This window comes from Sarcophilus harrisii, chromosome 5 (genome assembly GCF_902635505.1).
Source record: "Sarcophilus harrisii chromosome 5, mSarHar1.11, whole genome shotgun sequence".
Classification (NCBI taxonomy): domain Eukaryota; kingdom Metazoa; phylum Chordata; class Mammalia; order Dasyuromorphia; family Dasyuridae; genus Sarcophilus; species Sarcophilus harrisii.
Genome location: NC_045430.1, coordinates 286,789,758 through 286,799,920, shown reverse-complemented (window position 1 = coordinate 286,799,920; position 10,163 = coordinate 286,789,758). Strand labels below are relative to the sequence as shown.

General features: G+C 60.0%; 1 protein-coding gene across 1 annotated transcript; it reads right to left on the bottom strand.

The window, feature by feature from the left end:
• Window positions 1-3,223: 3,223 nt before the first annotated feature.
• Window positions 3,224-7,980, bottom strand: DLX5 (distal-less homeobox 5). The gene is made up of 3 exons (XM_031938644.1): window positions 7,470-7,980; window positions 5,277-5,461; window positions 3,224-3,930 (listed from the first exon to the last, which is right to left on the bottom strand). Exons 1-3 carry the CDS (start codon window positions 7,840-7,842, stop codon window positions 3,595-3,597), a joined length of 894 nt encoding a protein of 297 aa, XP_031794504.1. The 5' UTR covers window positions 7,843-7,980; the 3' UTR covers window positions 3,224-3,594.
• Window positions 7,981-10,163: the final 2,183 nt, after the last annotated feature.

The window sequence follows — 10,163 nt, the reverse complement described above, 5'->3', positions numbered from 1 at the left end:
AGTCACGGCGTGACTGGGCTTCTCTCCCCCTCACAGTGTCAACCTCAACCCACAGCGACGTGAGCTGGCGAGCATCGAGATCCCTTCTGACAGGCTGGAAGGGAGAAGGGGAGATAATGAAAGAGATCGGGAGAGCCCCGAGAAAGCGAAAGAGACAAAGGACGCGGACGCACAGAGACCGAGACAAGCCGAGACAGAGACGGAGGGAGTGAGACAGGGCTCCACACACACAGGCCTGCTGGGGAAGCCACATCCTGGCGATATTTTGGGAAGAAGCCTTTGCCGCCACCGGGTTATTTTTAGTCTAGTTGCTGGAGACTCCAGGGGCCCCGGGGCCTCCCGGAGAAGCCTCATTGTCCCCGCTGTCTCCGAGGGCTGGTCTCCCGGCGCTTCTGCCGGAGTATTTTTGTAAACCATTCGCGGACCGTGCCAAAGAACCGGGGTTGGGGGGAGACAAAAAGGAGATCAGAGAAGAAAACCAGACCAAACTCCAACGAACTAGCCCAACCCCCCACACCTGCAGGGCCGCGAAGGAGCCCCGCGCACTCCTCTCCCAAGTCCGAGCAGGGGAGGGCCGCGGTGACCTGGTCCCCGGGAGCTGGCAGGGCCCGCGCGGCCGGCCAGCTCCCGACAAGCCGCGGTCCCCTCCGCTCTCGCTCTCTTAGGGTCCGCAGCAGCGCCAGCTAAGAAGGGCTAAGAAAAGCACCCCCTCTCCGCCCCTCCCCTTTCTTTGTGCTCTTGGAGAGCCCCGAGCCCGGGGCGTTGAGCCCAAGAGCAGGAGGAGAAGGGAAGGGGAGACGCAGAAAGGGAGGCTGAGCGTGTGGAGGGGAGGGTGGGGACCAGAACGGAAAAGCTGGTGTCCAAAGAGACAACGGAAAGCGGTTGGTCACACCAGTAAGGGCGAGGTGTGAGTTTCACGCGGGAACACCGCCCGCACCGCTGCACCCTTGCACGGTTGGAGCGGACAACACAAGGCCGGTGCGGGCTTCGGGGCCCCGGTCAGTCCGGAGAGAAAAATGGGCTTCCGCGTGTCCCCTGTGCCACAGAAATTCCCTCCAGCCTTCCCCGGCGGCGGGGGAGGACAGTCCGCGCGCGTCCGTCTTCCTCCAGCTTTCTGAGTGTTGCCAAATCAGGTCCAAGCCTGGCCCGGGCCAGGGCGTCAGAGGGTCACTTGAGTTCTGGGGAAGAAGGAGGGAGCAGCTCCTGTCCGCCCGGGCAACGAAGGGCGAGGGGAGAAGGCGGCCCTCGGGCTTTGTGAACGGACGTCAGTGAACCCTCCTTATGACTGTTCTGCCAGGGCCTCCAAGCTTCCCGCACTCCTGCCCAAGTCCCTAAAAGGGCCGATGTCCCTAATAACACGCGACTTAAAAAAAGGCAAAGCGAAACAAAACGAGCCAAATCCCAATTGAAGAGCTCGGTAGCTTTTGCTTAAATCAGGTTGGGGCAGGAGCAAAACGGAGAGAGACTGAGTCAGGAAGTGGCCACGAGGGCAGAGGCAGGGCCAGAAGTAACAGGGCTTGAAGGGTGAGCAAGTAGGTGAGGGCTTTGGCACTGGGACCCATCATCATCCAGGCCCAAGCCAGTCTTTCAGGACCTGCTTTCCCATTTGGGACAAACCCAAGGGGGGGGATGGAAATGTTTGTTGCAAGCCTCATCTCAACTATCTCCGTCACCACCAAGAGTCACCATCACCCACAACCAGCCAATCAACCAAGGACAGCTACCCCTGCCATCCCTTGCCGCCCAGGGACTGGCCGCCTGCTTTCACCTCTGCCCTGGCGACTTTAGAGTTGCAAGTCTCTTTTGCTAGCAGGGAAACCCAGGTGGCAGGATGGGAGACAGCCCGTGCCAGGCCCAGGTAGAGACTGGGAAATGGTAAGCTGTGCAACAGCTAGAGTCAGAGCCACACACAATAAAAACAGATCAAGACGGACAGGCAGGCAGAAAAAAACGGTCAAAGAGAAAGGAACAAATAAAGACCCCGACAAGCAGAAGCAGACAGACAGACAAAACCCGACAAAGACAGAAGGAGCAGGGGCACAGGCATGGGGCTCACAGTGACCCCATTTCCAGCCAAGCTTTTGCTTCGGGGGCATTTGCTTTGCCAAAGTTCGGGGCAAGCTCCAAGCCGCCCTTTTCTTAACGAATCAGTCATAAAAGGGACTTCAGCCTTACCTATATTATTCTATCCTTAATAATGACAACTCTGGAGTGCCCTGATTCAGTTGCCCAGCGACCCCATCCTCAGTAGAACTGTGAATTCGGGGAAATGTTGCTCTCCTCCTTGGAGAGAGAGCTCCTCCAATTCCTCTCCAATGAGGGTCTCCCAAAAGTGTTCCCTCGGATACCCGATGTCGGAGCCGGTATCTAGATCAGATACCGGGAGACCTGAGAAATACTGGTCCTAGCTACCCCCTCCCATTGTCTGAAAGAGCTTCTGCACAGCGTTGTTATTAATATTACCAGTAATATAATAATGTGATAATTAAAAAAAAAACACTAAGAATGCTTGAAGCCTCATTTCTTCTTCTTCTTCTTCTTCTTCTTCTTCTTCTTCTTCTTCTTCTTCTTCTTCTTCTTCTTCTTCTTCTTCTTCTTCTTCTTCTTCTTCTTCCTCTTCTTCCTCCTCCTCCTCCTCCTCATCTTCCCAGGCAGAGACAAAGTAGTCCTTCACCTTTATTCTTTGCTCCGCTCTCGAGCTCGTTTGGGGCCCCGCGTAATCTGCCTAATTGCTCTGGTTGCCTCCATCTCTGCGGTGTTCATTGTGCTGAGTCCCGAATTCCGGAGGGCTCAGCGGCCGCCAGCACAGCCCCGCTGGGGGGACTGCGGGAGGGAAGGGAGAATTACAGCTTCCGAACTTCCCTTCAATAGAGCTAGTTCGAGGTTAAACTCGAGAAGATTTGTCGGGATCATGTGGCCAGATCTTTAAACCCCGTTAAGCCCCTCTCTGTTTGTACGTGTTATGCGGCAGAAATTAAAAACAAAACAAAACAAAACAAAAAACCCGGCGCATTGTCCCAACGAAGTTATAGATGGTGGAGCCCGTGGCCTCTACACTAGACAGATCTCTGTTCCAGGCCCCAAATGGGCCGGCTATTTCCCAGGGGCACTTCCAGGACTCTCCGAATTCTCTCCCGCCTCCCCCCCCCCCACAATTGCTTTCATGAATATTTCTAGACAATTATCGGGAAGTCAGAAAGAATATTTCCCTAGACATTCTGTGTTCATGGTGGAAATAATTTTATTTGTCCAGAATATACAGTTTAATTCCTCTATCTACACCTATTTACATGGTTAAAATAACATTGAAAAAAGTCTTTTGAAAAGTTGAGGTCATAGATTTCAAGGCACCATTGATAGTGTCCACGGATGCGCAAAAAGTTCGTCTATAAAAAAAGGGAGGGGGTCCTTTGAAATGCAATAACTTACATGCACAAGCTTTACACACGAATCGGGGCTCCGGCTGTTGGCTTTTAAACACTTCCCCACACGCATTCCTTTCTTTAATATTCCTAAAACAGCAAAACACGGACGTTCGGGAAAGAGACAGAGCGGCTGGCACGCTGGCAGGGGACCGCTTCGGCTCTCGTCTCTCTAGTAAAGCGTCCCGGAGGTGAGCGCCAGCGGATGCTGTAGAGAGCCGTGCGGCTGGAGGTGGGAATTCAGGGAACCGGCCCCGGGGTACCAGGACGCCGAGTTCTCCAGGTAGTTTGAGGCGGGGGACGGATTGGAAGCTGCAGGGTGGCCGTGAGGGTGGTGGCCCAGGGAGCGAGCTGCTGCCCCGCTGCCCGCAGGCTCCCACACAGCCGGAGACTGCGGAGAGTTACACGCCATGGGGTCGCTGGAGCTGGGACTGTGCTCCGGTGGCATCTCACCGTTCTTCATGATCTTCTTAATCTTGGATCTTTTGTTCTGAAACCAGATTTTCACCTGGAAGGGGGAACAAGTGCAGCAATGACGAGGAGCTCTGGGAGCGTCCTGAGGTCTGTGGTGAGCCTTTGCCAAACACCCCGGTCCTGCCTCCCCTTCCCTCCCAGTCCGCCAGCCGGGGCGGTGTGCTTCCGTCTCTGCCCCCACTCCCACTCCCACTCCCCTTCCTGCTCCTCCTTCCTCAGCCCAGCCGGAGCCCGCATCGTACAAAGCTAGGGGTTGGGAGCCAGAGCGTTATTAGCGCCTCTCTCCCCGCCTCTCCCCCTTTCTCCCGGTCCTTTTTATTCTCTCTGGCCTCGGTAGCTCCAGGACACCTGGCCCCGTAGGCCTACTTCAGGCGTTTGCCTGAGCCGGGAAGCTGACGCACCCGAGGCTCCACTTGTTTCCCGGGTGCGTCAGCTTCCCGGCTCAGGCAAACGCTAGAGCTCGAGACCTAGAAGCTCCTGGAGCCCGCGCCTCCTCCCTTCGGACTCAGACCGTCTCTCCCGCTGATCCCCGGGGTTCCTCCTCCCACCCAAGTCCCCGGGCAGGAAAAGAAGCGAGACAGCAAAAAGGGGGAAACGGCCTCTTTTCGGCTGGCTGCCGGTGCGGGTAGGTGGATTTCCGTGTGCGTGGGCAGGCGGAGGGGGCGGATTAAAAGAAAAAAGGCAACCGATTTGCAGAAAGTCACCAAAATGACTGGGGAGAGAGAGGAAAGGAGAAAACAAGCGCCCGGAGGCTGCACGGAGCCGGTTCTGGGTCCGGAATGCCCCAGGGGAGAAGAACCCGGGCACGGAGGGGTCAGGCTCTGAGGAGGAAAGGGGAGCAAGAGGGTAGATGGACAAAAGGACACGTGGGGCAGGAGATGGGCGGCAATCGCCCGGCCCCCCGGTAAGGAGCACTAGGAACCATCTCCGTCTTTCAGCGGGGCGGTGTCAGGAGGTGGTCTGAGCTTCAAAGACCCCAGTGTCCCCACTGCTCCCAGCAGCCGCCAGCCAGGAAGCCCGCCTAGCTCCAGCGTGGGGCTGTTCCTTTGTTTCTGCACCCACACAGTGAGCCCCCCCCCCCAGGTCCGGGTCCCGCCAGCTGCAGGGAAGGAGGGCCTCTTCGTTTAGAGCCGGGGTGGGGGGCCGCCAGGAGGTGGGATGAGCCCCCAGCAGCATGTGCCATCGCCCCGCAACGGCTTCGGGAGCCACAGGGTCGGCCCAGAGGTGCCAGCCGGGTGAGCAGGGGCAGGGTGCGGCGCCTGGGCTCTCACCGCTCTGCCCTCGGTCCAGCTTTGGACCTGAGTCGGGGCTGGGGGGAGGGAGGGCTGCGGCTCGAGGTCAGAGGTCAGGAGCCCGGGCTCGGGATCCCAGGCGCTTTACCTGTGTCTGCGTGAGGCCCAAAGAGGCCGCCAGCTCGGCGCGTTCGGGCAGAGCGAGGTACTGGGTCTTCTGAAACCGCCTCTGCAGGGCAGCCAGCTGAAAACTGGAGTAAATCGTCCGGGGCTTGCGAACCTTCTTGGGCTTGCCATTCACCATCCTCACCTCCGGCTCCGTGGCGTCTTTGTCTAAACCGTCAAAAGCAGAGCGGGTTAAGGCCCCGCCGGGCAGGGAGGCAGCTTCCTGAGCGCCGCTTGGCCTCCTCTTCCCGAGCCTGGAGGGAAAGGGGCAACGCGGAGCCCGCCAGAGCCTCCCGGGCCCAGAGCCGACATTCTCTTCCCGTCATTCCCCACTGCCCTGACCCCTTTAAGTGGCAGGGAGGCCGGGCCCGAGGGATCGCGGGCCGCCTCCCCTTTGTCTCCTCGCCCAGTCCGGCGAACCCGGGCGCTCTCTCGGGGTCTCCCGGGCCTTGTCCACCCATTGCCAGGAGTTCTCTGGCGACCTTTTCGGTTCCTACCCCTCACGTGGCCGGGACGGACGGAGCCGGAGGGCCACCGTAGGACACGGGTCCAGAACTTGGCACGGCCTCCGCTGCCGCCGCCCTGGGAGCCAACACTCGCTGACCCAGAGGCGGCGAGCCGAGGTTTACCGAGTTCACCGAGCCGCAAGCGAGCACTCGGGGTTCCCTCCTCGGAGCTGGACGGCCCCAGACAGAGGGCCGATTATCCCAGGCCCATAATCTCCCTGCAGATCTGCTAGGACACAGATGCGTCTGGTTTCTTTTACAAATAGACCTAATAAGCCCTTGGCCAAAAAAAAAAAAGAAAAAAAAAAAGGGGGGGGGCGGCGGGAATCGTTCATTTAATGAACGAAACAGAGAGTCAGTGAAAGAAAATGAGCCTGGCTGACTCCTCGGCTCTCGGTAAAGGGCAGCAAAAAGCGGGGGGTGGGAAGGGGAAGGCCGGGCCGACGGGCCGGCCCCCCCCCCCAGCTCGCCGGCTGCAAAGAATATGGAGTCTTCGTTAGAAAAGGGAACTGAGGGAAGGCGGGGTGTGGGGTGTGTGTGTGTGGGGGGTGAACAACAAAACCCTCTGGGGCGTCTTGAGATCTGCCGAGTGTTCAACGCCAGAAACGAGGGGTGGGGAGAAGGCACCGGGAGACAAAGAGCCCCCTCTGCGAAGGAAGCAGAGCCCCTCCCGCCCCGGGAAATCAGCTTCTCCGCGGTCCCATCCCCAGCTTGGGAGGGACCTAACTCACGTGCGGCAGGTATGTGTGCGGTGGCCGCTGTGGCCGTGCACGGACACATCCGTGTGTGTATACGTTCGGTGTGCAGTGTGTGCATGTATTTGTATAGGGTGTGTGTGGTATATGCACTCGGCACAGCTCCTGGGGGGGGGGGGAGGTGCTGGAGGGCGAGCGAAGGCTGTGGTTTGCTTCTGCCAGCTCAGGGGATGCTAATATTAGAAGGATTATTCATGTGCTGAGGGTGGGAAGAGCTCAAAACCCAGAAGAAAAACCTCCCCACAAAGACCCCCCACTTCTAACTGCAGAGCCGCCGCCCAAACTCCCGAGCCCGCAAACTCTGCAGCCAGATTAGGAGGGACGAAAGGGGGGCGGGGGCCCCCCGAACGCTGCCTCCTCGGCTGGACACACACACCTCGGTTAGATGGCTTCTCAAGAGGCTGGGCTCAAAAAGTCAACTGCGTCCTCGGAGCTCTGCGCCCCACGGAACTGGCCTTCGCCGGGGAGATGGAGTCGGGCGCGCCCCGAGCGCAAGAGGAAAGTGCTGGGCGCCCGCAGCGGCCGGATACCCGCCCGAGGCCCAGCTGGCGCTCTCCTTGGAGCGCACTGCCCCCAGGGCTGCGGAGTTTCTCAGCGCCCCCCTCCCCCCGCCAGTCTTCCTTACTCAAACTTCCCGGGACTAGGATTCTTTCTGGCCAAGTCCCCCCGGGCAGCCACCGAGGAGCGGGGAGCCACCTTCGCCCCAAAGGCGGAGGGGGCCATAGATGCAACCCAGGAGCAGAGCCCTCGGCCCGCTCTGTCCGGAGGCTGCCCTCTCCTCGGCTGTCATCCCCGTTGCACCGAGGGGCGCACCTCCTTCTCTCCCGGGCGGTCTTTCTCCGGCCGCCTCGTGCTCCCTCCCCAGCCCCCGCCCGTTCCCAGGCTGTCCCCCCCCCCGGCCGGCCCGGTCCTCACCTGGCTGGCCCGAGGAGCTCTGCGCCCGGCCGTAAGCCCCGCTGTACTGGGGGTGGTAGGAGCCGGCGTAGCCGTAGTCCGCGTACGCTTTGGCGGGGTAGGTGCCCGGCGGCGGCCCGGCCGAGGCCCCGCTCACGCCGTGGTAGGGATACTGGTAGGGGTGCAACGCCTTGCCGTAGGAGGCGGCCGGGGGCGAGCAGTAGCCGTGAGGAGCCCCCCCCGCCGGGCTGTAATAGTCGGCGTCCGTGGCCGAGGATTCCGGCAGAGTGGGCGACTCCTGGCACGGGTGGTGCATGGCCGCGGCCGTCTGGAAGGGAGCGGGGAACTCGCTGGAGCGGATGCTGGGGCCCCTCCGGTCAAACACCCCGGTCATAGTGCGGGCGCCGACGGCCGGGCGGCGGAGGCGGCTGCGGCCGCGGGGGCGGAGGCTCGGCACTGCTCGGGAGGAGGAAGCGGCGGCACTGGCGAAGGCTCCAGTTCGCTCTTGGGGCTGCTTCGGTCTAAGCAGACATGGCTGTGGGAGAGGAGGAGACAGAGGAGGAGGAGGCAGAGGAGGAGGCGGGGGTACTGGAGGAGGAGGAGGAGGAGGAGGAGGAGGAGGGAGGAGAGGAGGAGGAAGAGGAGGAAGAAAAGGAGGAGGAGAAAGAAAAGAGGCGGCGGCGGCGGCAAGGAGGCTGGGAGCCTCGGAGTCTCGGGCTCCGGCAGACTGCTGGCGGGACGCAGCCTAGCCTTGGTTAAATCCTTAATTGAGCGCTTACGCACAGCGGGGTGGATCGGGTTCCATTGGCCAGAGCCGTCGGGAGCAGCGACACTAGAACTCACCCAACCCGTTCAGCTCCTTGACAAAGCTGGGCTTTAAAAAAAAAAGAAAAAAGTGTGTGTGTGTGTGTGTGTGTGTGTGTGTGTGTGTGTGTGTGTGTGACACACTCAGAGACTCAGAGAGACACAGAGACACAAAGATTCAGAGAGTGACGATGAGAGATCCAGAGAGACGTGTTCCATATGCAGTGTTAGGGGGCCTTCCCTGAGGGACCGACAAGAGCTTCTCCCCCACCCCCACGCCCTCGTTCTCGGCTCCCTCGGACGCCCACTGGCTCACTCCCGGGCACTTCCTCGCACTGGAAGGCTGGCTCAGGGTTTGAGGCGCCAGTGGCGGGGAGGGGGGGGGGGCAGGAGCCCTGGCGTGGGTGGGACGGAGCTTGGGGGCCGGCGTGGGGAGTCCCGAGGCCCTCTAGCTGAGAGCAGCAGTTTTTCATTTCCCGGAGAGAGGGTGGTCAGTGGGGATCGCCACATGTCGGGGAGCTCAACTTCGGGAAAGCTAAAGAGCAAACATTTCCTTCTCAGAGACCAACGTGGCTGCGAGGCCCACGCTGGGCAGCCCCCTCGGCAGGTCACAGCCCGCGGGCACACCCATCCCACTCCTTGGGCCACACAGTGTCCTCAGCGGCCGAGGAGCCAGGCTCGGAGGAGCCCTCTTTCCTCCTCTACCTCTGGCTCCACGTCTCTCGTCTGTCCCGGCTCCCTGGGCTCCCACAAGCCCACCTTCTGAAGCCCTCCGACCTAAAACGCGCTTTCAGAAGCAAATCCAAAAGGGAACCAAGACCCAGGCCTCTGGTCCTTCCATTTGCCCCAAGAGAAAACGTGAAGGAACCTGAGGCGGCCCAGCCTTGGGACGGAGCGCGAGGGCCAACGCTCCATCCTCCCGTGTCCGGCACCACGGGGGCCTCACCATGTCCTCGGGCCAGGGGTCTTTCCATTCCTCGGTCCCCGAAAAGACTCCGGGCTTTCCCGAACTCCTGGCTCCTGCCTCAGTCCATTGGCCCAGGGCCTCTTTGTTGGGGATCTTTTCTACTGTCCTTGAATATTTTCCGGCTTCCTCCCCTTTGCCCCCCTTTCCCTGCCTCCTCCCAGTTCATTTCTTAAAACCTAATAGAGTTAGAACTCTGAAGGGAGGGAGGAAAGGAGGGAGGGAAGGAGGAAAAGGGAAAAGAGGAGGAAAAAATAACGGACAAGAAGACAGAGGCAGAAGAAATGGAAAGGAAGAGACAAGGGCGGAGGGTTTTTTGGGGGTTAGTTTAAAGGGTTTCGGATCTCCCTTTTGGGCTACGCCCTATTTTCCCCTGTTTCTGTCCCCCTTAACAAAAGCAGGGCCAGACTGAAGGTGGGAGGTCCCCACAGTTTGGGTGGGGGGGCCAGCCCAACAAAAAGAAAAGGGTTGGGGGAAGGGGGCAGAGGGAAAGGAGGCTGCCGAAGTTCTGCTTTTAAGCCCAAAAGCAGACTCGGGAGACACTGGCAAGTTTGGCTCTCAGGCCCGAGACCCGCGACCTCGCTGGCCTGGAACGCCTTCGTGTGAACCCCACTTGCCCGGCCCCAAACCACAGCGTGCCCCCCACTCGTCAGTGCCTAGCGCCGGCCCAATGTCTGGGAGAGTGAAAACGCGCCAAGGGGAGTGAGAGCAGGCCGGGGAGTCCCCAGCCTTCCGAGCCCCTGTGGAGGCTATGGGACCTTTCTGCTGGGAGAGAAAGTGGACTGAGGTGCGGAACCCCAGGGCTGACAGCGAGCTGCCCGCACCCCCATGGGCCAAGCCCAATTGCCTTTGCTCTGCCAAAAGTGAAATCAGCTTCAGTCTCTCCCTTTCCCCCAATCCCTCCTGCTTCCTTTTATATTTTAATAACTCCTCTCTCTCTCTGTCTC

Coding starts and splice junctions, on each gene's coding strand:
- DLX5 (XM_031938644.1), bottom strand. CDS start 7,842: ATGACCGGGGTGTTTGACCGGAGGGGCCCCAGCATCCGCTCCAGCGAG. Junction 5,462..7,469: donor GAGCTCCTCGGGCCAGCCAG/GTGAGGACCGGG, acceptor TTGACGGTTTAG/ACAAAGACGCCACGGAGCCG. Junction 3,931..5,276: donor TGGGCCTCACGCAGACACAG/GTAAAGCGCCTG, acceptor TCCCCCTTCCAG/GTGAAAATCTGGTTTCAGAA.